The sequence below is a fragment of the Labrus mixtus genome, chromosome 4 (genome assembly GCF_963584025.1).
Source record: "Labrus mixtus chromosome 4, fLabMix1.1, whole genome shotgun sequence".
NCBI lineage: Eukaryota > Metazoa > Chordata > Actinopteri > Labriformes > Labridae > Labrus > Labrus mixtus.
In genome coordinates, this window is record NC_083615.1 from 18,564,069 (window position 1) to 18,590,415 (window position 26,347).

The following is a 26,347-nucleotide window of genomic DNA, read 5'->3' on the forward strand; positions in this document are numbered from 1 at the left end:
CTCTCTCTCTCTCTCTCTCTCTCTCTCTCTCTCTCTTTCTCTCTCTCTCTGTGTCTTGTGACACACCTTGATTTATTACTTTTCACCTTGAACGAGAAGTGTCACCTCAGGCGGGCGGAGGAGCAACAGCACAGCAGCTTCCTGACACAAACAGGGTTTTACAGGAAACAACAATGTAAACCTCAGGGATGATGTAATATCAGAAAACAGGACTAAACATGACGACACTCACACTTCTACTTCTCACTGATTGATTTCTGTTTTTTCTCGCACAGAATCAAACAGTTGTGTTGATCTTCTTTCAAGCTCTAAGTCAAGTTTGCACAGCTCACTACGGGGATAAACATTATTCATAAAATGTTGGAGTTTCTCTGGATTGTTTTAGGCCAAGATTTGTTTGACAAGATGCTCCCAGTACATTAATACAAATATTTTTTTCTTTCTGTGCATTTCTACAGAGTACAGAAGTCCCAAAGTGTGAAAACATTTTTTTATCTTCTGCAACAATTTTCACTTTTTGGAACTTTAGGGGCTCTGTACATTTCAAAATTAACCCAAGAGCACAGAAAAAACACATTCCTAATTAGACTAAATAAAAGTCCAATCAGTGAGATGTGTAGTGAGTGAAATGATAAAGTGACCTTACTATCTGATCAGACATTAAGGAAACATGCTATGTTGAAGTGCTGGCTTCTCTGACAACAATGCAGCAGCCAGTATGTCCTCCTTCTAACTTTAGATTCTACACAAGGCAACATCCATTGCTCAACCTGTTGGCTACTGAGGCGGGAAAACGAAGCGTTACATATTTGTGATTTGTCACTGAAGATGGCTCAGATTGAGTCCCCTGGTGTTCTGCATGTTTCGCTTTGACACTCTAAGTAGAGCCACTCACTGATCAAACGGCTCCGCCTCCTCCTTGTGTCTGAGCGGGTGTCAGTTTTTACAATGAAAGTTGAATTGTGGCTCAGTAATCAGGTAAAATTGTTTCATATCCTCTCCAAGTTTCAGCAAATCACAGCAACCCTAAGTTAACGGACTGACTTTTTGACTCTTTCAGCCTGTTTGGGGCTGTAGCATATAGATTTGCATCCCCATTACAACAAGTCTACCTGCTGAATGTGTGTTTAAACTGACGTCTTAGTTACTAAGGCTCTAACTTGCGGTCAAATGAGCGGCTGTAAATACTGAAACTCCCACAGTGTGATAGAAAATCTCTGCTAGTTGTAGCGCTGTTAAAGCTCAGTTTGTTCATTGCTAAACACATTTTGATTTCTGACAAATCCTTCACAATAAATGTTCCCTCTTGTTATGTTGTTGGATCACTTTTATTATGAAAGGACCATATCAGGAAATTTGATGTTTCAGCAGCAGTTTAGCTCTATTCTGCAGGGAAGAAAACAAAACTTAAAACCCCAACGTCTGAGTTACAATCTACGTACTGAGAACTGCACACACAGTGACAAACATCTGTCTAGTCTCTAACTGAGTTGAGTATATATCCCAGGCTTGTTTGGGAAGAAGAGAGTGTTCAAACGTGCAATCCCTTTTACTATGTACTTCTGCAAAATGAAACCGTAACCACAAAACAATAAAATAAATACTGTGCTTTGAATCTCATCGTCTCCTTCTTTACAAATGAAAAGAACTGTTGCAAACATAACTGAAAACAGATGTATTACTGGGAAAAGTAATTTGGGTAATCGGTCTGATGCCGCTTCTTTGGGCCGTGGTGGAGACCGTTACGATTTGGGCCACTGGCCCGCAAAGAACATCGTTGGAGAAACCGATGTGGGGCAGGGCTCCCTGTAGGTATGGGGAGGGGACTTGGTTCATGACAGGATTTCCACTGAGAAAACCAGGTTTCCAGTCCAGTCGGAGATTGGATGGTCCATGTAAAGGCATAGAAGAGCAGGGAGACACCGCAGCTGTGAGAATAGGTGTTGGATCTGGGGAAGTCAATATAGGGGGTCTGCTTTGAGGTGGTCGCCTTTGTAAAAGAGTGTCATATACCCTGTTCAGCGTGTCCCGCTGCTCGATCAGAAGAGCCCCAGACAGCAAATCGAAGCTCTGAGTGAGTTTTTTGTCCATATTGTTGAACTTTTCCTCGTGGCTGTTGGACTTGATGAAGCTCTGGAAACGTTTAGCTTTGGAGAATTTCTCCATCCACTCTTTGACAGACTCCAGAGTGCTGCAGAGATCCATCAGAGCATTCTGTAGAGAGACCGAGATTTGGCCCCCATCCCCTTGTTGAATTTGAAGAACCAGTCTCTCTATCGATCTGACTCTCTCTGCGATATCTCGGCAGCGCTCCTTGTTGACCTTCACATTCATAGCCATACAGTAAATGGTCTTGAATAAGGAGAAGACATTCTCGATGACCGTGGGGATAAGCTGTGAAGACACAGAGGTCGTTAGTTTGTAGGAAAAGTGACGAGTGCTAAACATACATCTGCATGATGAGAACTATAATGACAGAAACCATGTCTGAGGAATTATTTGACGTGGCCTCTGTTATAAACAGCAACATGTAAGACTTCTCGTGCATATTTAGTTAGTGCTAAGCAACAACCTCCGGTCTTGAAAAATGAAGCCGATGCACAACTGCAAAATCCTGCAGTTCCTGGAGTGTCCACTAGAGGCTGGCTGCAGGAACACAGGAAGTCACATACACACCCATTCTAAAAAGCCTGTTTTTACAGCAGAGATTAACATGTTTACAGCCTGGTGTAAAAACCAGAGGCTTAAAACCTGCCTCAGCTCCAGCTCTCAGTCTGTCGTTAGGTTGACTGAAAGTTAGCCTGAGACAGCGTTTCCAGCATGGAGACCCCAATCGATGGGACTCCAGCGCCCCCTGCAGGAACAGATTGGTGACGTCACTCAGGCTTCAAACATTCATATTTACAGTCTATGGTTAGTGAATACCAGTATACATACACGTGGTGTGTTGGTATCGCCAGGTATTATCTAAAAAAGTGTTGCCTCCACATGTTGCTTGTTCAACTTGTTGCCAACTTGTTACTGGAATGCAAGGAATTGCATTTATTGCATGGAAATGCAATACATGTGTGACGTAATTCCCAGTTGTGACATCCGAGTCCTGATGTAAATGGAACGCATCACCCGACTTACACCTTGTCCCATCTGTCAACATGGAGGAGGCGGAGCTTATGACCTATCCTGCAGCCAGTCTGTAGGTGGAGCTCTAAATAGAGATTCACTTTTTTTTATTGATCCCCGCAAGGGGAAATTTCAGTTTTTACACTCTGTAGTCATGCAACACACACATAGGCTGAAGTATATACACACATGCACACAAACAGGATGTCCTATGGACATGCACTAATGGAGAGATGTCAGAGTGACAGAGCTGCCCACGGTGGGCGCTCCTGAGCTGGTGGTGGGGAGGGGGTTTGGTGCCTTGCTCAAGGGCACCTCGGCAGTGCTCAGGAGGTGATCTGGCACCTCTCCAGCTACCAGACCAACTTCAATGCTTGGTCCGCACCGGGACATGAGCCAGCGACCCTCCGGTTCCCAACCCAAGTCCCTACAGACTGAGCTACTGCCGCCTGTTTTGGCTTCACCTTTAGGCAGCGGTACTGTTGTCCATCTTTTTAAACGCTTCATTGTGCAGCTCTCGCAAAGGTCAACCATGAGGCCAAGCAAAGTCTTTTTTTTTTTTTACGCCAAATAACTTAAATTACAAATTTGCTACAAATCACTGAACAGTCTGTACAGCAAAAAAACACACTTGGTCTGAAATGCTTTGAGATGGATGAGGAGGAAACTACCTAGAAAAACCTGAACAGGTAGAAGAAGAAATCAACCCTTACCTCGGCATTCATTATGTCAGCCCTCTTGGCTCAACTCTCGGCAGCAGGGTTTCTCCTCCACGGTGCAGGTCTTTGTGATGAAGAGTCCTCTGACAAAGAGGAGCTTCAGGAATCCAGAGGTGACCACTAGGATGACTGGAGTCGTCAAACAAACAGCGGATGTACTGCAAGTTAGAAAGAAGAAGAAAGTAGTCAGCGTCTTCTTTCATGCAGCTGAAGCTGTAGAACAGAACATGTGATATTTACTGAGAGTGATATAATTTTAATATACTTATGTAACTACCTCAACCTTCCACGCCACAACTATTCTGTCACAACAAGATCAGCAGAAACCTGATCTGCCGACTAAGAAACAGTAGTATTTCAAAGAACTGACGATGACTCAGGCCGACGGTGATTTCCGCATAATTAGCTGTTAAAGGGTGAAAGGAATTTAAAGTTATGTAAAATTAATTATGCCCCTTTAAGTTTTGATCACGTCGCAGTTGTTTAAAAAAAAGACATGTAAAACTGTCAACATTGCCTTTATTGCCAGATCTCAGGGTGACGTGATTGAGTCTGTATCATCTCATAAATACCTCGGATTCTTAATCGACTTGATTCTCTGTCTTTCAAGCTTCATATTCAGCAGCTTGTAAAGAAGCTGAAGTTGGGGTTCGGTTTTTATTTCAGAAACAAGTCTTGTTTTTCATTTGCTGCAAAAATACGACTCGTTGAGGCTGTCATGCCCCTGATTGACTACGGTCATACAGTACGGACAGTACTAACCAATAATACAAAATGGATCTATTTTATCTCAATTAAAACTGAGCACTAGCATAAGTGCAATCAAAAGGTAATAAAGTCCCATGTCGAAAAAGTTTCCTTTCCTAACACCTCATGGTGAGATATTCTGTTAAGGTGTGAAGAAATAAAAATAAACCTTTAAAAAAACGACGTAATAATCCAAATTCAAGATCTTTTTCAGAGTTTACCGGCAAGTGAAGTTTCTTACCTGTCGATCGATGAGCGTCCTTTTCTGAATCAAACTGGGGCAAGTGAGTTGTTTTATCTTCACTTTAACTTCCCCGTTCCTGCCACAACGTTTAACCTGAAACATTCCTCACACCTGGTATTGTTCCAGCACGGTGCTAAATACTGTAAATCCAATCAGCTTCTGTACCTCAACTTGATTTTCCTGTTCATGGTTACAGTAACAGACTTTTATTTGAAAGAACACATGTAGTAAGGATTTTTATTATTAGATTTTAGGCTTAATTGTCCCCATGGGGAAATTCCTTCTCACAGCACCGTTTCTTTTCTAGTCTTTGACTGCTGCAATCTCTTTCACACTGCAGGTCACACCTACACATTCACACACCGATGGTAGAGGGTGCTGTGTAAAGAGATCATCAGTATTAACTCATCCATTCATACACATTCATACATCGCCCATGAAGCAGTGGGAGCAACTTGGGGTTAAGTGTCTTACCCGAGGACACATCTGACATGTGGCTGCAGGAGGTGGGGATCGAACCCCCGACCCTCCATTTGAGAGACGACCAACTCTACCAACTGAGCCACAGCCGCCCAAAATAATCATTTTTGATTTTAGACATCTGTGGTTTCTTTTAATGGATGAAAACATTTCACACTTTTTTATTGAACAGTTTATTTATTCTGAGTAAAGACAAACATGTACACAAATACAACCCCAGAGAAAACGTCAAGCACAGCCCGTTAGCATCATGTTCCTCACATGTGCTCACAGTTTAGTCGTCTCTAACTACGCTGACCGCACACCAGTCTGAGCCCGTCAGCAGCGAGGCTTCTCCTCCTGGCCGTTGGTATTGATGAAGAGTCTCTTGAGGAAGAGGAGCTGCAGGTACCCGGAGGTGACGATGAGGACGCTGAGGGCCATCGACCACCAGCTGATGTACTGCGAGTTGGACTGAAGCAGGTAGTAGTCGGCGCTCTTCCTCATGCGGCCGAAGCTGTAGAAGCGAAACATGTGGAAGACGAAGTTCTCCACTTTGTGACTCGATCGCTGCAGAAGCAAAACGCACAAATATCTTTACCGTCACAGATACTGCTCCTACTGCGGTTATTTCTACAATAAAAAAAGATGCAACATGTACTACTGTAACTGTAATTACTAAAATATTACTAAAATATTACTACTTAAACAGCCGGTTACATCACAGAGATAGATACGTTTTAGTCATTCCTGATCAGATGCAACAAAATTTAGGTTTGATACACACCAGACGACGACCAAATCTTAACCGATTTTAAAAACGTGAGAGACCACAGACTCATGGACAGATTCAACAAATTTCTAAGGGGCCTTGGTAGCCTAATGGTTATGTCACCTGCCCCGTGTACAGAGGCTACAGTCCTCAGCCGCAGGTTCAAATCTGACCTCGGCCCTTTGCTGCATATCCCCGCTCTCCACTCCCTAAATCTCCTGTCTCTCTTCAGCTGTCCTATCCTGCTGCATTCTCCCATGCCGTCTCTCGTTCTCCTTTTATCTTTTCTCAACATCAGAAGGCAATGACGTTCAGGGAGAAGGTTTGGTTTAAGATTACAAAATTTACATTTTTATTTAACTAAAGTGAATGTTATGTCCTCTGAAGTGATAGAAACATGACTGTGTGTGTACCTCTATAACACTCAGTGTGTTGTTCAGCTCCTTGCTGCCCTCCGCTTTCTTCTTCTTCTCTTCCTCCTGCTGCTTGGCGGGGTCCTGGAAGCCGTCGTAGTAAACGCCGAAGCTGAGGAACACCTGCATGGTGCCGAAGTGGTTGTGGAAGTTGCTGAAACACATCTGATAGAAACCTGCAAAGAGGCACAGCGAGACAGAAACACTCAGGACACATCGTTTAATATAAAAGAGGCGACACACATTTGAATCTAAAACTGCAGAGCTGAGAGATGTTGGGATTTGTTTTTCTCCTTCAAAATAAAATACAGACTTCTCCTAAAGTGAAGCTGCTCCATTGTCCCTTATGGGCCTCCATACATGTGTGGTGGTGACTGTGTCTGCAGAGACTCTGTCCTCTGACTGGATTTTACTGTTCTGCTTTGTTCTGGTTGACTCGGGACGTTTCTGGGTGGAGCTGGTGTGTTTCCTCCAGCCAATGACAGCGCAGCAGGTGAGTTTAGGAGTGGATACAATTCAGTGATTGGACGCTATTCAAACTGGTGAATATGACGGACGTGGACGTAGCAGCAAAGAAGAGAAAATATAATCACAGTGAGGAGAAACACCAAGTGGATAAAGCTCGTTCTAAAACGAGGGTGAACCTTGTGTTGTCTTTTACCCGTGGACGTGGAGTTGGTCTACTTCCTGTTGGACAGGCAGGTGACAAACACCAGTGGTTAGCTTGTGCTAGCGTGCGTTAGCTTGCAGTGTAGCTACAAGCAGTAAACAAACACACTACGTCCTGCAGTTGGTGAGAGCTTCTGGGGGTGAGAAGGGAGGAAGGAAAGAAAGAAGGAAAGAAGGACGGAAAGAAAGGACAGACAGACAGACAGACAGGTACCTGTCTCTTTGGCTTCAAAGTTGATCTGACCCTTTGCATCATCCACGGTGGACACCATCAGACCGCTTGGAGCGTTCACGCTGACGGACAGGTGTCTGTCATGGCCGACTCCGGTAACCCACTGGACCTGCAGACAGACAGACAGACAGACAGACAGACAGACAGACAGACAGACAGAAAAAGAGAGCTCAAATTCCAAACATATTAACACACCTTATATTTACCTGTGGGAACTGTGTCTGTGTTTTGTGATTTTTATATGTTAACTCTACTTTGAATATTATAAGGGCTGTTAGCATTAACGAGTTAATCACATTAATCTCTTCCTGTTTTGTCCCTTCAGGCTCTCCGTAGATAGTCGTCCTCAGTGTCTCCCTGTAGTCTCAGTGATGTAAAAGAAGGACACTGCTGTATATTTGAATGTCTCATTTCACTTTAACAAACTCTGCAGAATAATGGAATTTCAAACATGCGATCAAAAAATAATCGCGGTTAAATGCACAGTATTTAAATTCCGCCACTAGGGGGCTCCCAATCAAATCAATAACAAAAGACAACGTCGAGCCTGATAGGGAAAAATGGGAGTGATTGTCTCTGCTACTCCAACCCCCCAGCCCTTGATGAAAACGACCTATGTGTTGACCGTTAATCAAGACAAACAGGTGAAACCAAACTGAGGTCATTTAAGCACTCAACAAATGTTTATTTTTCAAATTTATTTTGATAACCTTTAACTGTTGAAATTTTGCGATTAATCGTGATAAAAGATCGTAATCCTTTGACAGCTCTCGTAATAATATATGAAGTTCTGTGTGAAATGCAGCCAGACGAACATCAAGTGAACTACAAAGAGCTCAAGGTGTAATCTCTCAATCAGCACCTCACCGAGTTTCAGTATAAAAACGCTTGAACTAAGATTGAGTTATTGAACGATTTCACTGTATATGAATCTCTCCTTGTCGACTTCTTGAATAAAGACTCAGATGTTTCGATGTTCGATGACACGTGTGGCGGCCGGACGGTTTCTCCTCACCATGAAGTTCAGGTAGAAAGTTTCTCCGTGGTGAGCGAAGTGCCAGAAACACTCCAACCCCGAGGCGGGAAGCACCACGGCGAAGTCGTACTGGTCGGCCCCCCAGAACAGCTCCTGGTCCGTGATGTTGGGATGGGGGTCCGTCAGGGGCCCGCCGAGAACCAGACCCCCCAAAGTAAGAACGAGAAAGAAGCAGGCAGTCCTCCAAAACATGTCTGAACAAACGCAGAGAGCTTCTCTAAATGAAAGGAGCCGTTTCTGTGTAGAAATCAGAAATGATTAACCGGCTCCAAAATGCCGCCTGAGTCTGTGGGAAAGCTGGTCCGTCCTCACAGGTGGACTCGCTGTGATAACTAGAAACAGCCTCACTCCGCAGAAAACAACTCAAAGAAGGATTAAAAGCAAAGAGTCCAATCTGTCAGTTTGATGGTTAAAAGGATCACACTCGTGTTGTAGGTCTTGGGACCTCTTTTTGAAGGTCTCGTCTCAGAGTCTAAAGCATTTTTACTCGGTGTTGTCTCGGTCTCAGACTAGGTGGACTTCAGATTTTTATTCAAGACCTGTCAAGACCACCACTGATTTGCTATTTTTCCACGTCATTACTGTGATTAGAAGGAACACACCTCTTTCTAAAAAAAATTCATTTGTAGTTTGATTTTTATTCCCCATTTACGGACGCAACCTTGCCGGTTCGCTAGTCTCGGTTACTGTAATCCTGACTACAACACTAGCTCATACAACAACTTTGAAGCTGAATATATAGTGTTGCTGCAGCTAAATAGAAAAATTAGCTAAAAAATGTTAGATAGTTGAGAGGTAGTTGTTCACACACTAATACGTGTCTCTATTCTGTCTACAAACCCCCCAATAATGAGAAAAGTCCATCCTCTGTCTTCTGCCTGCTCCACTTTTCAGAAAATGTGTGCTCAAACAGGCCGGTTGGAGATTTTCCCTTCATGACATCACAAAGGGCAGTAACCCCTCCCCCAGGTTGGTGACACTCCCACAGCTAGGTGTTTGTTCTGCCCTCTGAGTCTGCCTTCTCACAGTAAACAATAGGACATGGAGCGAGAAAGCCTGAGTACACCAGAGACCTTCCAGAGAGGGGGCGTGGTCAGAAACAGCTCATTTACATATTTAAAGGTACACACACAGAAACAGCCTGTTCTGAGCAGGGCTGAAATAGAGGGGTTTATAGGCATGATTAAATACAGGATAAGAGTGGATTTAGAAGAAGGTTGAAGAGGAGGAGAATATGTGACCGACACAAATAAGAGATACACTTTTATTTGTTTGCAAGAAAACTCCACAGGAAACTTTGGAACAAATAACGACAGAAAGGAATCTTTTATTCAAACATTCATTTGGACGTTGCAGCTTGTCAGATCAGATCAACTTCTACAGACATGAAAACATTTAGATACAGCAGCAGGGTCCAGACGTGTGAGAAAACAAATGATATTATGTTAAATATGTTTCTGACTTCTGTGATTTCAGACACTGCTCTAGAGAATCTTGATGAGCAAATATAAACACATTTAGATTCAGAGTCTGGATCTGTTGTCACCCTGATTCATGATTTTCTACACATTCAACAGCTTCAACAATAGACATGTTTGTGTGGAGTGACTCGGACTAGTCTGGCGTCTGGACTCTGTGAGTTTCTTTAAGATGGTAAAAAAAAATCATCCTGCATGTTAGGACTTGTCAGAATATCAGAAAGCCTGTTGTCTGGACTCAGTCATGACCCGGACTCTCTCACAGCGAGGTTAATCTCCCTCCTCCAGGAACTGAGTCTCTCCTGCTGCTTCCAGATCCATCAGATCAGTACCAGGTCCCAGTTTGATGACCTGTTGGCTAGGATCAGTACCAGGTCCCAGTTTGATGACCTGTTAGCTAGGATCAGTACCAAGTCCCAGTTTGATGACCTGTTAGCTAGGATCAGTACCAGGTCCCAGTTTGATGACCTGTTAGCTAGGATCAGTACCAGGTCCCAGTTTGATGACCTGTTAGCTAGGATCAGTACCAGGTCCCAGTCTGATGACTCGGATCAGTACCATGTCATATAATGCTTAAAATAAAAGTATTTCTGAGCCCAATGATTAAACAAGTCTTTAAAAAGTCTGGATTTAAAAGTTCTTCAGATATTGTTGCTCCAGCTGTTTTTTTTTTTTTATCCTGTTGTATGATTTGCTGAATCCGTATTCCCCTGTGAGGATTGTCGTCTTTGCTTTGACTGTTAGCGGTATCACTCCGTATGAACTCTTTGCTCCCCCTTTGGTCAGAACACACCTGAAGAGGAGAACACCTGGCACCTCGCTCCAGGGCACTGCAGCAGAGTTCGGTTTCTCCGGCGGCTCAGAATCAAACCTTCCGTTTAGAGAGAGAGACCGCCGAGGAGACGGTCACTGTGCAGCACGCCTCACTGTGGGACGATTTGAGTGACATCTCCTCACACGGAGAACTCAGCCCCGCCCTTCCTGGTGCGTTTCGGTAGAAGGGTTGGTAGTTTGAGTCCAGCGAAGGGGCTGATCCACAGCAGAGAGGGCTGACCTCCGAACACAGACCTAAGCCCCGCCCACCGAGTCTGACGCTCCCACGTCGGTTTCTCGTTCTTCAGACGCTCGATCTCCTGCAACAGACACATGGCCTGGTCACACACACGGCCTCAGACCACACGGGTTAATAGTCTAAACAAAGGGAGCGTGCGTGTGAGTCCTCACCGTCTCGTCGTTGCAGATGGAGTGGAGCTGCGTGCTGAACATGACGGCTGTGAAGGTGAGGAAGAGGAGCGCCTCCATGCAGAGGAAGATCATCAGCAGCATGGTCACCGGGGGAGAGAAATCACTGCACTCTGCACGGAAACAAAAAAACAACACAAACACTTTTTTTTAAAACCACAGACATTATAAAGTTTGAAGCTTTGCTCTAAAGTTAGAGACGGACGGCGTTCCTTAACAGATCCCTCGGACGCTTCCCCTTTAAAAAGGTCCCTCGAGTGACCACACAGCGTTCTGTTATTATGCCCACGAACTGTGGAACTCGCTGCTCTCTGGGTTCTTTTGGAAATTAAACAGAAGACCACCCGTTTTAATCTGGCTTTTAATTTAAAGGGCGTTTTCACGATTGTTTCATACTGTCCCCGACCACGATTGCTCCCCTCCCCCCCGCTGGTCTGCGTTCACATTAATAACATATAACGTATGCACATAGTTTGTCTGAAAATCTGCCAAGAAATAAAAGAAGTAACCATGGCAACCACTCGCCGACTGAGTCCATCCTGCTAACTACTATAACTGTGGATGTTTGTATTATTTCTGAGACGCCAACAACGACCTTATTCCTACCTCCACATCTACCGTGCAGCTCAGAGGATGAAACAGGCCATGCTGCTTAGACTCACGCCATATAGCGGTCCACTGCCTTGTTTGAGCACGGTTGCGTTCACATCTAAAGCGGATCGTACTCGAGGACACATGAATCGTGCCTGAGACCAACTCTTCAAGAGGACTCGGGCCCGGTACCCGAGTACGGTAGGTTTTTGTTCACGCTGATCAAATGATCCGGACTTTGGGGTCAAGCGTACCTGGTTTCCGACCCGGGTCCCTAATGTGAAAGCAGCCTTTATAATTTTTCTGTTTATTGTTTAAAATTTCTTTTTTTTTTTTTTTACTTCCTGTGTATCTTTTTTGTGAAGGACTTTGGGCTGCGTGCTTTTCTGTTTGAAACGTGCTTCATGAGTAACGTTGAGTTAGGACTCACGTCCCCACTGGACTCTGATGCAGGTGACGAACTGGTATCCACAGAGCGCCAGAGCGTGACCGGAGATCATAGAGATGTACATCTGCAGACAGAAGAGAGAGTGTCACATAGCCTTCAGCTAATGCTTAAAAAAAACAACAACAAAAAAAAAAACAGTTTGAGACGTTTATGATACCAAACGGGAGAAATTTAACAGTTTAAGATGCAGGGAAAAAGGATTGTGGGAGAGTGATCATATAAAATATATATATATATTTATGTAAGGACTGCAGTACCAATTTTAAACACTAGGGGGTCAGAGTTACATACAGCTCCTTTAAGTTTTAGTAAATTCCTTCAGCCCGCAGCTTTGAAACATGAATAGTCTAGATCTAAAACCTAACAGAGACTTGTGGTTCAGCATCTAAGCTCTAAGATTCAAACTACAAAATTAGAGCATCAAAACAAAGGTTGTGTCCGAAATCACTCACTCGTTCACTCCTCCATACTCACTTTATAGGGAGGTATATGTAGTGGACTATATAGTGTACTCGATCACTCACCGGCCGCCGACAGTGAGGTCATTACTGTCGCACAACTAAAATGTTTACACTACTTTTCACAACGCATTGTGGGATACAATATGCACTATATAGGGTAAGACAATGCTTCACTATATGGAGAGTGTTGTGTGATTTCGGACACAGCCACAGTCTACTCTATTCACACAGATTAGTCACCATCTTCACTTCCTCAATCAGCAGCCCAGAGACTGAAAGGTTTCCAAGAGTTAGGATGAATCATCAGAGAGGAAAACATGCGAGTCATTCAACAACACGGGAAAATCCCCAAACTGTCGTTTCATTATGAGACAAAAACTAACCACAGCTTCTCACATCTCCAACAATTAAATTCATCCCCCTTCACTTCCAAGTAAAACAAAACAAGCTAACCGTATCTAGTTTTTACAAAGTGTATTTCTCTGGTTTTCATCCCGCTGAAGGAGAAACTCACAGTGAAGAGGACGAAGAAGCGCTGGTTCTTCTCCCCGACACAGTTGTTGACCCATGGACAGTGGTGGTCCATCTTACGGATGCAGCGCTTACAGATACTGAAGAAGAAGAACAGGAAAAGAGAAGTCATGATTATAATCCTACTAACAACAAGGAGGAGAACAATAAGTGGAAAGAGAGGGAGCTTTATTAAAGTCAGGGTCAGCAGCTTTCTCCTTCAAAATAAAATACAGACTTCTCCTAAATTAGAGCTGCTCCATCGTCCCTTCTGGGCCTCCATACATGTGTGGTGATGACTGTGTCTGCAGAGACTCTGTCCTCTGACTGGATTTTACTGTTCTGGTTGATTCGGGACGTTTCTGAGTGGAGCTGGTGTGTTTCCTCCAGCCAATGACAGCGTAGCAGGTGAGTTTAGGAGTGGATACAATTCAGTGATTGGACGGGATTCAAACTGGTGAATATGACGGATGTGGACGTAGCAGCAAAGAAGAGAAAATATAATCACAGTGAGGAGAAACACCAAGCGGATAAAGCTTGTTTTAAAACGAGGGTGAACCTTGTGTTGTCTTTTACCCGTGGACGTGGAGTTGGTCTACTTCCTGTTGGACAGGCAGCTGACAAACACCGGTGGTTAGCTTGTGCTAGCGTGCGTTAGCTTGCAGTGTAGCTACAAGCAGTAAACAAACACACTACATGAGTGAACTAAGATAAGGCGGTTGAGCTTGAAGCTGATCAGAGATTGTGTTTGAACTCTCTGACCTGCAGTGATGAGCCCGCTCCGGCTTGATGCTGCAGCATTTTGGACATTTGTAGATCACCTCGCCCGGCTTCAGCTGCAGACTCTCCAAGTACTTTTTAGTGGCGTTTCCTTTCGGGACGGCTCCCTGAGGAGAGCAGGGAGGAAAAACAGGATTCGGAAAGATCAATATTTGTACTTATTTGCACTTTATAGAAAAAAATCTGCCCTCCAGACTCCCATTAACTCCCTCGGCCTCCTCACCGGGTCAGTCAGCATGGTGCGGATGTGAGAGGCCAGCGCCAGCACAGCCAGGCTGTTGAAGAGCACCCCGTTAACCACGGCGTACCAGAAGCTCCTGGAGGGCAGCAGCATGACGAAGGTGACCACAAAGTCAGCGTAGAAGACGAGGGACCAGGTGATGAAGGCGCACACCATGCCGCAGCAGTCCTGGATGAACCAGAGGGGCTTCGTAGCCCCACTGTGGGAGCACCTCTCCACCACATCCTCCTCCGTGTCCAGCAGGGGGCGCTGCTGCTCCACATCTCTCAGCCTGTGACCTGAGGACATTCTGCACCAAAACAAAGGTCCTTAATATATAAAACATAAAACAGCAACCAATGTTTTGTTAGAGACTGGATTCTCAGAGGGGGATTGTTGCTCTCTGCTTGGCCATCTTTCTAATTTGAAGATGAAGAAGAATATACCCTTTATTAATCCCACAGGTTTTGTTCCTTGCTCAAGGGTACCTCAGCAGTGCTCAGGAAGTGAACTGGCACCTCTTCTGCTACCAGACAAATTTCCAGACTTGGTCCACACTGACACCTGAACAGGCGACCCTCCAGTTGCCAACCCAAGTCCTTTAGGACTGAGCTACTTCCAAAGTGCCTCAGGAAGGGCAAAATGCATCTGTAACTTCTGCCATTATTTAAAAGTCCTGCATGTAATGTGGTGGTCAATGTGCTTTTACAGCTCGTGTTTAAAGGACGAAAGGTTACTTTTGATATCAGGTGTTTGACCCTGGTAGAGTTTAAAGTTTCCTGTTTGTATTTTTAAGTAGCCTACACAGCAGTGGACTTTTATTCACATAGATGGAATAAATGATAATTAAACAAGCTGTATAACTCAACTCTTCAGTTTTATAACAAACAAACACATCATCTGTGAAGGCATGTCTAAAAACTACTGACGAGGGGACGCTACGTCACTCCTTAGATGAAGTTATGTTGATTAAAACTCACCTGAAGATTCCTTTCATATTATCACCTCCTCTCCTCCAGCTGCTCCATCCTCAAACTCTGTGATTATCCTGAGTTACATAACTGTGGACAATAAAACACCGATTAGAAGTGACAGATCAATTATCGTCTCGTACTGGTTTGACTGGGAGAATAATACAGATGCTAATGGAAACAGTAAACTCACCGCCTGCTGGCCTGACTTTGACACCGATTACCGTCATTATTAAGAGTCAGCTAACTTTAGGACGCTGACTTCACATCTGTGTGTTGGTGTGTCACACTAAGCTAGCTAACCTATAAGTTAGCATAACAAACCGAGCCCCCACTACGCCTACGTAAAGCTTTTACTGCTTTCCCCTTCAGACTATTTATTAAACTGAAATTAAGTATGATTCCATATATAACGACGGCACAACGTAAAAAGTACAATAGAATGACACAATTCAGTTGATAAAGCTTGTCATTTGAAGTTAGCTACACTAAGCTAACTTGGATAGGTGTATCGGTTTAAAGAGTGACCGTGTTACCTGGCGACTTCCGGGCGAGTCCGCCTGTGTGGTTGTCGTAGTAACAACAGCCGTTAAAAACGGAAAAGCCTCAGCGGATTTCTCTTTGTTTTGTTTCTCATTACAGACAAATCGTATCATTATACTCTGACATTATTTTTAATAAACTAAACAAAGATGCGTTGGCGAGGATTATTTTCAGTCATCCACAGACGCATAAACGCCTTCCGATAAATTACATGCACCTAGCAGGACAATGCAAATTATGGAACACACAATATCTCTGCTGAATTTTGCTTTTACCCATTAATAATTACAGTCTATGTTCCACCCTTAAAGTTCATCTACAGACACTTCACAGTCAAACACTCATATTTACGCAGAACAATGTAAACGCCTCCTCTACTGAGTCTATAGCTCAATAAAGACACTTTACGCTTACTAAGTATTCACTTTAGATACCTTTAAATTCATCACATGCTCCCAGACATAAGACGGTTTTAACACTGTTCCGAGATGTGCAGAGTTTATCAGCACAACACCGGAAGTCACCAGTTGACACGGTAACTCGTTACACTGGTACACCGGTTAGCATTTAATGTCATGTCTTCAGCTTATGTTTTTAATTATTTTAATGTGCACATTTAGAAAATTATACGTAAACAATGGTCGTGTTTACTGCTGCTACACGACACACGTTGTACAAACAGAATATAAAAAACTGCGTTAAAGCAACAAAACAGAAATATAGCCCAGCATTTTTAAACGCTGAACTATTGACGATTTATTTTCCCAAAGCATTTGTTTAGTATTTTAACCTCCTCAACTCACCTCATGGAAAACAACCACGAATAATTCCCATATGAGATATTTTATCATAAATTCCTCCGGTATATTTCCTGTGTTGTGTTTCGGTCTCATCCAATCAGGGGGGAGATCAGTCCGGAAGTTTTTGGGAGCAACTGTGGGAAAAACCTCAAACAGAGAAGATGAAGATAAGCAACTATTGTTTATAAATCAGAGCAGTTAGTCTTTATTTTTACTATTAAAGAACACTTCACTTTCTGAAGAAGAAGAATGGTATAACATTTTACAATCTAGTAGATAAATGTGCACTCAATTTGACATTTAAAAAAAATTTAATTTTCTTTTTTCCATGTCTCTTTTCCTCTTTACATTATTCTCTCTTCTCTCTCCACCTGTTCTTTCTTGTGAATTGTATTTGTTTATAAACTGTATTTAAGTGTTGATGCTTGTCTGTATACAGATGTTGATTTCTTGATTCCTGTTCGAAGCCACTCATGTTGCGTCATTTTCTGTCTCTGTATTTGGATGTAATGACTTGTCAGTATAAATAAAGTTAAAAAAATGTCTTTATCTCTTATTTAAGGAGCCCCTGAAGTCAAATAAAAATAAAAATACACATAACTTGTGCGCACAAAATAAAAGCATTCAAGAGGACACTTGCAGCGTTTCCTATGGATGTATGTCCTCTTAGGGCTCAGTGAAGACTCAGAATTAGTCTCAATGACAGGTTTATTATTGGTTATTTAGGTGAGAATTAAATAAGGCACATTCACATCATCGTTACACATTCAACCTGAAATAAAAACAGTGGTACAAAAATAATTAAGACTTCTGATCGGGGGTTTGACATCTTTCTCTATCGGCTTTAAATTAGACACTGAGACACAAAGAGGCTGCTCTCCTGAAAACTATGCAAGTGTGTTTGTGTGCCGACGTGAATCAAAGGAGGTCAGAAACAAACAGAGATTAAGACAGAGACCAAAACTCACAGAAACACAGAAAAGGAACCGAAAGGTTGTCACGGTTACTGAAGCTGTCTTCAGTCAAACACACAGAAGGTGGAGTGGACGTGACGTACTACAGCTGTTTCATTAAGTTTACACTATTGCGAAAATGACTGAGCTTGCTATCTATCTAACATAAAATCATTTTTTGTTTGACATAACTGCTGACAAGTTGAAAAAACACACTGACTGTTTTTAGATCAATGCACCTGCAGACAGACGAGGAGGAAATCAACCTGACTTCAAACCTGTGATAGAGGCTCGATCTGTTTTCAACATGACATTGAAGTTGACATATCCTCTTCAACCAGTGTAAATAAGTCTCAGAACTCCTCAAAACATGTGAAGTTTCTTGTTCTTAATCCACTCTGATCCTGTATTTGATCATGTCTATAAACCCCTCTATTTCAGCCCTGCTCAGAACAGGCCGTTTCTGTGTCTGTACCTTTAAATGTAAATGAGCTGTGTCTGACCACGCCCCCTACCTGGAATGTGCTTGGGTGTACTCTGGCTTTCTCGCTCCATGTCCTATTGTTTAAGGTGAGAAGGCAGACTCAGAGGGCAGAACAAACACCTAGCTGTGGGAGTGTCACCCACCTGGGGGAGGGGTTACTGCCCTTTGTGATGTCATGAAGGGAAAATCTCTAAACGGCGTGTTTGAGCACACATTTTCAGAAAAGTGGAGCAGGCAAAAGACGGAGAGGATGGACTTTTCTCATCATTGGGGGGTTTGTAGACAGACTAGAGACACATATTAGAGTAAGAGAAACATGGTGAAGTGGATTTTGCCTGATATGTGACCTTTAAATTAAGAGCAGCTGTGAGATCTTTAACTTCAAACACGAAGGAGATGTTGCAACTCTGAGAACACAACACGTCATTAATAAAATCAAATCATCCGTACTCGACAGATGTTAACAGATATGTCAATCACATTTTAACACACAAAATAAACTTCTAGTATTCAAGTAAAACAAAGAAGAAGAAACTGAAGTCGTGTGGTAAAATCAAAGCTACAGTCTAGTAGCTTAAAACAAAAACATTCATGCAGCATTTCACTCAAAGGTCAACAGTTTGAATCCCTTTTTTGTTCTCGTGAAGCTGTGAAGAAGAAAGTGCTTCAAACTCAGGTGACATGACGAGGACACTTCTCAGACTGCTGGTTCAAACATTTGTTTCTTCTTGGCATTCAGACTGATTTTAAAAAGTGGTGTGAAGGACATCAGAACATTTTAACGAAAGGACTCGAGCGCTCCGCTGCACACCTTCACTTCTAGCTGTCACACATTTCACCTTCTCCAGAAGCTGTATCTTGTGACGTTTGGACAGAGAACTCTTCAAAATTATAGAGTTGATAAGCATTTTAAATATTTCTGCAGGTCTTCTGCAACATCTACGTTTATTTCCTTTTGTCCCTGCAGCGGTTCAAAGCAGCTGAAAGGACGTTTGTGTTTGGTTTTGCTTAAATTCATCAGCAATTCATTCTTCATCTTTCAGTTTAGCACCAAATAAAAGCCTTGGGCTGTGTCCGAAATCACTCCCTATCCACTATATAGTGGACACGCCATTTTGCAGTGCTGTCCGAATTCTGAGTGAGCATGGTCATACCCTATATAGTCCACTCAATGTATCCCACAATGAATTTTGAAAAGTAGTGTATGAGCGATGGTCACTATGCGAGCAATATATACCATCATGCATTGCGGTTCAAAAGATTTTTACGAGCAGAGAGTGCCGTTTGACTCGGCTGCTCTCAAACGGACGAGAGGAGCGACCAGCATGAACACAGAAACTCATTAAAGTTCATATTCAGAGCGTTTTACTGAAATCTATGATCAGTTTTAATAAAGATTAAGAGATCATCAACTTTAGTGATGTTAGTTTGTCCTAATGATGATGACAGACGAGAAACCAGAGTCTGTGAGCATAAATAATTTAGTTTTGGTCCGAAAATATGTCTCATTATGTAAAATTCAATATTTTTAGTACTTATTGTTTGTAAATGTTTTCATGAAAATACACTCAGTATAATATGAGTTATCACGGAAATTCATGCTGTTATTTACCGTTGATCCTCTGCCGTTGTTAAGCTGCGCGTTTCAGTTGCGTGACAACAATGACGTCACTGTCAGCGGCTGGTGAGTGAGCGAGTAGTGTCCGAAATGTTTTTAAATTTTGCTGAGTGAGTGCTCTATATTGTCCACTGCATTAAACTCTCTATATAGTGAATAGGGAGTAGTGAATGAGTGAGTGATTTCGGACACAGCCTTGGTGTATCGCAAGTTTTACCTGTAAGATTCACCTTATCGGATTCTTTCCATCAGCCAGACATTCATAACATTTCCAGCCGTCAGATTTTGTTTGTTTGATTTTAAAAAAAGGATCCAAAGGGAACATTTAAGTCAGCTTCAGGGAGAAAGAGTTAGCTAAAGGTCAACCCGCACCCTCTGAGTTCAGCCTTGTACCCTCCGAGAGACTAAAATTAAAAACAATCCTCCTTAAAGGTCCAATCAGTGAGGTACAGTAAGAATGAAGCTTCAGTGTCCACCACATGACAACCTGCGTAAGCATGGACTCTAGAGGGGGGGGAGGCAGCTCTCTATAATGTTTAGAATTTGGACTGCAGTACCCATTTTAAACACTAGGCGTCAGAGTTACATACTGCTCCTTTAATTATATGATATAACAGATTTTAACGATGGTCTTGTTTTATAGAAATGGAGGAAGCTGAGGGACGCTGAATCTAAACAAGAGCTTAGCAGCAGCTCCTCCTGACGTCTCGTTTCGACCAAAGATCAGTGAGGAAACACCAACTTTTAACGTACAGCTGTTTTATCTGTCTCTATCACTGAATCTGTCTGCTCTGGACAGGAGGAGACTCTCATGTTTCTGCATCTCTCAGTGTGTGCCGATGGACCTAGAAATTAAAAGTATGCGACTCGAGTGAACAATTGTAAGTGGAGTCAACGTCCTCAACTGATGGTGTCGATTGTAGAATTTGAGGTGGTGGGTTTTACTGAAAGAGAAAATAATCGCTCACAAGCTTCTGAACCTGCCTTCTTGTGTTTGAAGTCGTTGAAACGTTTAGATCGATTCATCAGTCCCAGTGATTGTGACCTTTAGGTGTATTTTCTCCCAGAGATGTAGCTTCAGTGTTTATCAGCTCGGTACTTGCAGCTGGAGAGCTACATCAGAGAGCTGATCTAAACGTGTGTGTGCTTTTTTTTTCTACAACAGGAACATATCTGGAATTTACAGAAATGTGTTTGGGACAAGTACAAAGAACTAACAAGAGGGGAAGGGTTGGTTTTGATTTTGCATTTCAGGAATAAAGCAGAAATGTTCAGACGAAAGCTGAAATGTTGGAAACCACAAAATTGCAAAACATTATTACTCCCTGTCTGCCTGTTTCCTCTTTGTCTATGCTGTGCATCGTATCGTCGTGTCTCCCCTGTCTCCTACATACTTTTGTTCTTGTCATATCCCTCACTTGTCTTGTATTGTTCTGCATCACCTAATAAAAAAAAATTAAAAAGTCCAAATTCAAAACATTGGAGAGCACCGTCTCCCACCGGCAGCAATGGAAGCGGGCAAGAGAAGTGGTTCAGATAGAAGTGATTGTACCCGACCTAAAAAGCCTCTGCATGTTTCTAATAAGCTCCACGAGCAGAAACGTGCTCAAACTAGGATCAATATTGGAGATGTTTTTGAAAAATGGAGAGAGGTTAGAACGCAGAAAGGTTTACAGACCCATGCAGGGGGGAGACAGCTCTCTATAATGTTTAGAATTCAGACTGCAGTACCCGTTTTAAACACTTGGTGTCAGAGTTACATACTGCTCCTTTAAGAAGAAAAATAGAGAAAACTATGAATTTCGTTGAAATGTTGAAACGGAAGTCAAAATGTTGTTCATAATGTGGAAAATAAATTGGAAATGTGGAGAACGAAATGTAAATAAATATTTATTAATACATTTGATTAATTAAGAATAAAGTAAGAATCATAAAAGAAAAGTCAAAATGTCTGGATTAGGAGATGTCCTGAAATAAAAGTGATGAAATGATCAAAAGTTATGTTTGAATGTCGGGAAGTGTAAACTTTCAAAAAATGTTGTCTGGATTTATTTTTTGACCTCAAAGTTTCACTTCCTCCTTGAAATGCAAAATGAAAAAGTCTTTCCCCATTTTCTATTTCTGTCTACCACCAGAACTCTTCAGGTGTTTGAGTGACGTCTAACACTGAGGGACGGTGACATCTACATTTTGTTTTACTAGTTCAGATTAATAATCCGTTCTCGTCTCACAACATCTCCATCTCAGTGGATCCTCCGTAGTTCGTCTCTCCGGTTTGGTTGGTGTCTCTCTGGTGGCCTTCGTCCGTCTGGATCGTGGAGCTGGAGTCCCCGTCCTTGCTCTCCGACTGAAACGCCTCGTTTTCTGTGCCCGTCTGGTCTTTGGGTAACTCCAACTTCCCGTTCAGACCCGGGCCGTAGTTGTCAGGCGGCTCTGTGGGGTCGTTGGACTCGGAGTGGTTGGCGGAGGTGTGTGTGGGGAAGGATTCAGGCGAGTGTGACGGAGCGTTGGAGGACGCAGAGGGTGAGGTCTCGCTGCAGTTAGAGTCAGAGGAGTGTGCGTCGCCGTCGTCAGGCTGTTTTTTAGGTCTGTACGTTGGTACTCCGGATGTTTTGGGGGAGTGTTTGGGCCGATTCTGCTCCGCTGCGTGTTCACCTGAGTCCAGGGTGTGCCAGCGACCCAGGTGACTCAGACGAGGTCCTGCAGTGAGGTTCACAGAGGGGCTGCTGACCTCCACCGTCTCCCCTCGCCTCAGCCTCCTCCTCTCTGGATTCACCTGAAGAAGAAAGAGAATCAACATCAGGTAACAAACTGCAGACTCAAGAATTAAAAAGTCAAACATAGTCAACAACAATTTGCAATAAGTCTGCTACATTTACCCCGAACAGACAAACTGTACCTGGTTTGTGTTTGTAGAAGACCTGGGAGGAGGACCAGAGGAACCTTTCTTCATCTGCTGCATCCTGAATCACAGCAAACACAGTCAATACAAATCATTTAAACAAAAAACAACTTCTTATATGTGACGTTTTGGACAGTTGGAGCTGGCTGAGAGGACACCTGCTGATGGACTGAGCCAGCTTCTGTCTCCTGCCGTTAGCGTGATCCTGCAGCCGCAGACGCTGGACGAACGAATGAGCTGCAGAGACGACATGAGAGACGGGATTCAAACAAAGCTAAAAAAAAAATGTAGAAAACTTTGAAAGTTTGGGACACATGGACAGATAGTTACCCAGAGCTCCTTTGGGCACGGAGAGGAGTTTGATGGGCTCAGCGTCGGGAGAAAGTCCAGACGCTTTCTGCAGCGCTCTCAGGATGTCCGTGTTCTGCAGGAGAAGAAGAGTTCAGAAGTTGAGTGGATTCCTTATATGACGGCTGCTGATCTTTTTGGGCTCATTTTTGCCTCCATTGGAGAGGACAGCTGAAGAAAGGCGGGAAACGTTGGGAGGAGGGAGTGGGGGGATGACCTGCAGCAATGGGGGCCACGTTTGGATTCAAACCCATGGTCGCCGTGACTATGACCACTGCCTCTGCACGTGGGCCTCGCAACATTACCGCTAGGCCATCCGGCACATCCTCTTTAGCTCTTTTCTATCTCAAGCATGTATACTGTACAGATGATGAAAAGGGTTAATAGTGTCCAAACAAATCTAACTTACCCGCAGCATATTGTGTTCTTTAACCAAAATTGAAGTGAAGTTTTAACAAAGATTCAAGCTCGATTCAAACCCCAAACACTCAACTTCATGCAAGAACATTTCTTTATTATTGTTATCTTATACATCGGTCAGAATTCGGCCTTTGAGGTTTGTTCACACGAGTTTTTGGAGCCAGATTTGCAAATTCTTTTGCAGTGCAGAAACAATCGTCTTTTTGTTTCAGCCGTATGGATGTTGTTGCAGTGATATTTTTAAGGACAAATCCTTTGGGATGAGTTTTTGCATGAAGCAGAATGTGTCTCCTTGCTCTGCACTGCTGACACATCACACAGTTTCAGCGTCCTCATCCTCCAAAAAGTCATTTTTGAGTGTGATCACACAGTTTAGGCTCAACAGCTTTGTGAAGGTTTTTGAGATGTGAGAATGTCAGAGTGGCGAGCGGTGAGTTCTACCTTCCCGCCCAGTTCGTAGGCACAGTCCAGCGGCGTCCTCTGTCTCTTGTTCCTGATGCTGGGGGAGGCTCCGCCCCTCAGCAGCAGCTCCACCAGCGCCTGGTGTCCGCCGCGCACCGCCTCATGGAGGGCTGTGTTCCCCTGAAGGTTCACCACGTTCACCAACGCATTACTCTGCACAGAAAGGACAAAAACACAGTACGTTTTTTATTTTATGTAACTGCCTGATTTCCTTCACAACACTTCAGTACTCTGCTTTGTCCTCCTCTTCATCCGTCTACCAGCTGGCGTTACTTTACTGAGGACAGATTTTACCCTCAGACTGTTCAGAGAAGAAACATGCATCTCCACATGTGATAATACTGAAACTTTCTGTGATGTTGTCAGGCACTAAAAAAAAAATGTTGCAGCTTCAACAGTCTTAAGCAATCTACTGGAACAATTTCCAAACTTTTTGAATGCCACATGAGTTGGCTATTTGTCAAAAACAAGCAAACAAAGGAATCTTATGGTTAACAAAAACAGGCAAGAAGAAGTTCAATGTGGGGTTCCAGTTGCCAAGTGGCTCTTTTCCTGCACGTCATTCACCACTCTCTCTGTCCCTGATTTCTGACTCTATCCACTGTCCTGTCTTTAAAATAAAGGCATAAAAAGCCACAAAACAAGTCTCAAAAAAAGAAGTTCAATGTCCAGTCGAGAATGACTTTTCTTCATTTAATTCAGATCATCCAAACGTACAAACATTTCATGCTGCATCTCATTGATCTGGTAAAAAACCCGGTGTCCCCTTCCTGATGTGTGATCTCACAGTGACACACCTGTAACCTCTAAATGGTTCCCCCCAGTGCTTCATCAGGTGCTTATTGCCCCCTGGTGTTTACAAAGACAACTAAAACAACAAGATGAAATATCTCCTACAGCACAAAGAATGTAAAGAAAGGACCCAGGCCCCTTAACTTAAAGGGTGTTGAATCATTTGTTCAGGCTCGAGGCGCTTCAGATGAACATGACCTGCAGCGTTTTACCTGCAGCAGGATGGTGGCCGCCTCCACGTTCCCACAGAGACAGGCGTGTATCAGAGGAGTGTTGCCATAGTGATCCTTCTTGTTCAGTTTGGCGTTGCACTCCAGCAGAATCCTCACGACCTTAACACAACCAGATTACACACAGTCAAACACAATAACACACAAAATGAATTACTCAGGCAGAGAACGTTCTCGACTGTAGGACAGGTTTTAAGTTTTCACCAGAAACTTCAAGAACATTCATTCCCATTAAAAGTCTTAAACCAAAAGAGTAAATCCATCTCACATCCTTCCTGGGGCTCGCAGCGTTTCACTAATTGATTCATATTGAAAAAATAAAAAATAAATGTACAGACCGCTCGCCAATTACTTGGTGAGTGGATGTCTATATAACATAATTCTAAACGAGCCCTGTTGCTTCAAAGGCATCGTATCCGTGCAGCACAGGGCGGCTTCATCCTCTGAGCTGCACGGTTCAGATGTTTAAGTAGGCAGAGGGTCGTGGTTGGTGTCATTTTTCTGCACTGTTGTGTTTCTGCCACAAGATGGTGCTAGTGAGAAGCTTAAACACACTCCCTGCCCACGCCGCTCCCCTCCTACCTGGATGTGGCTGTTCTGCGTGGCCAGGTGCAGCGGGGTGGCGCTCTGGTTGGTGCGTGCGTTGACGTTGGCTCCGTGTCGGATCAGCAGACCGGTGAGCCCAGCGTGGCCGTGCAGAGTGGCGACGTGGAGCGGCGTGAAACCGTCGACGTTAGAGCTGTTGACACTGAGCGCCCCGGCCTGCAGGACGCACAGCTGCAACACACACGGAGAACAGAAACAGATTATACATCGCTGCTTTTTAAAGTTTTATCGGTATAGTTTATCGTTAGCATTCGAGATTAAAAGATCAAATATTTCCTTTTTCCGAATTCAGTGAGACAGACCTGCTGAGTGGGAGCACAGTTCGGACACTGACACAGAGGATGGCAGAGAAGAACCTCGGACCGCAGCTCTCCTTCGTCTTCCTCCTCCTCATCCATCCACTCCAACAGGTAACGCACCTGAAGCAAAACAAACAGGGAAGATTCAGTCTGCAGGGCAAGAAGTGCAGCTGGAGAGGTCAGCTAACTCAAAGACCTGGGACAGAGACTTGTCACTCATCCCCCCCTAAACCCCACCCCTTTTCTTTCTGGTCTCTTGAGCCCCGTTTCCACCGAGCAGTCCGGTTCAGCTCGGTTTGGTAGGCTATGCATTTATTGGCGTTTCCACTTTCAAAAGCTGGGATCAATCTCGTGGATTTCTCGAGAGTGATTTCAAGGCTGTCAGCGTGTAGCACCGCCCCATGGACGACCTCGGAGGTGCTGGACGTTCTCCATTGGTGCCCTTTATTGACTGTGTCGCGTTCTTCTTCTTGGTTGAATTTATTTGCGGGCTACACTGTGTCGCGCTGTTATGTAGCTGACGCAGCTGCAGCCATTACACTCCGCTTATTAAGTACCACACCGGACCGCCATAATTCACTGTATGAACTTCATGCTGTCTTGAAGACAACTTCATACTAGAGATTGAGCATAAAGTATTTGGGAAAATGTTTACTGAGGGAACTAATCAAATTATAAGCGGGATCATTTTATCATAGACTTTTATCTGTTGTTTTTCAAATCGCCCCCTGCTGGCCGTGAGGTAGATCGGTTTAAATAATGACATCTTCTTCTTCAG

At 43.6% G+C, this 26,347-nt stretch overlaps 4 protein-coding genes across 7 annotated transcripts in view; all 4 read right to left on the reverse strand.

The window, feature by feature from the left end:
• Positions 1 to 1,167: 1,167 nt before the first annotated feature.
• Positions 1,168 to 4,055, reverse strand: LOC132973597 (uncharacterized). The gene is made up of 2 exons (XM_061037143.1): positions 3,834 to 4,055; positions 1,168 to 2,394 (listed from the first exon to the last, which is right to left on the reverse strand). Exons 1-2 carry the CDS (start codon positions 3,843 to 3,845, stop codon positions 1,633 to 1,635), a joined length of 774 nt encoding a protein of 257 aa, XP_060893126.1. The 5' UTR covers positions 3,846 to 4,055; the 3' UTR covers positions 1,168 to 1,632.
• A 1,406-nt stretch (positions 4,056 to 5,461) lies between these two features.
• Positions 5,462 to 8,649, reverse strand: tmed6 (transmembrane p24 trafficking protein 6). Its single transcript, XM_061037097.1, has 4 exons — positions 8,391 to 8,649; positions 7,358 to 7,484; positions 6,475 to 6,650; positions 5,462 to 5,859 (listed from the first exon to the last, which is right to left on the reverse strand). The coding sequence occupies exons 1-4, from the start codon at positions 8,601 to 8,603 to the stop codon at positions 5,629 to 5,631; spliced, it is 747 nt and encodes a 248-aa protein (XP_060893080.1). The 5' UTR covers positions 8,604 to 8,649; the 3' UTR covers positions 5,462 to 5,628.
• Positions 8,650 to 10,380: 1,731 nt separating this feature from the next.
• Positions 10,381 to 16,594, reverse strand: LOC132973558 (palmitoyltransferase ZDHHC7-like). Of its 2 annotated transcripts, none has more exons than XM_061037095.1 (8): positions 16,459 to 16,594; positions 15,122 to 15,202; positions 14,145 to 14,451; positions 13,904 to 14,028; positions 13,146 to 13,242; positions 12,153 to 12,234; positions 11,114 to 11,244; positions 10,381 to 11,022 (listed from the first exon to the last, which is right to left on the reverse strand). In XM_061037095.1, exons 2-8 carry the CDS (start codon positions 15,136 to 15,138, stop codon positions 10,843 to 10,845), a joined length of 939 nt encoding a protein of 312 aa, XP_060893078.1. In that variant the 5' UTR covers positions 15,139 to 15,202; positions 16,459 to 16,594; the 3' UTR covers positions 10,381 to 10,842. The 2 variants fall into 2 exon arrangements, with proteins under 2 accessions (XP_060893078.1, XP_060893079.1); XM_061037096.1 differs by lacking the exon at positions 16,459 to 16,594 and adding an exon at positions 15,306 to 15,657.
• A 551-nt stretch (positions 16,595 to 17,145) lies between these two features.
• The window catches only part of ankrd27 (ankyrin repeat domain 27 (VPS9 domain)), a 138,522-nt gene continuing 129,320 nt past the window's right edge, over positions 17,146 to 26,347 (reverse strand). For all 3 annotated transcript variants that reach the window (XM_061037067.1, XM_061037068.1, XM_061037065.1), the window contains exons 21-28: positions 25,573 to 25,689; positions 25,247 to 25,441; positions 24,647 to 24,766; positions 23,622 to 23,795; positions 22,743 to 22,836; positions 22,571 to 22,649; positions 22,410 to 22,473; positions 17,146 to 22,286 (exon numbers count right to left, since the gene is read on the reverse strand). In XM_061037067.1, coding sequence (XP_060893050.1) covers positions 21,738 to 22,286; positions 22,410 to 22,473; positions 22,571 to 22,649; positions 22,743 to 22,836; positions 23,622 to 23,795; positions 24,647 to 24,766; positions 25,247 to 25,441; positions 25,573 to 25,689 — 1,392 coding nt within the window. In that variant the 3' untranslated portion in view covers positions 17,146 to 21,737. The remainder of the gene's footprint in view (positions 22,287 to 22,409; positions 22,474 to 22,570; positions 22,650 to 22,742; positions 22,837 to 23,621; positions 23,796 to 24,646; positions 24,767 to 25,246; positions 25,442 to 25,572; positions 25,690 to 26,347) is intronic.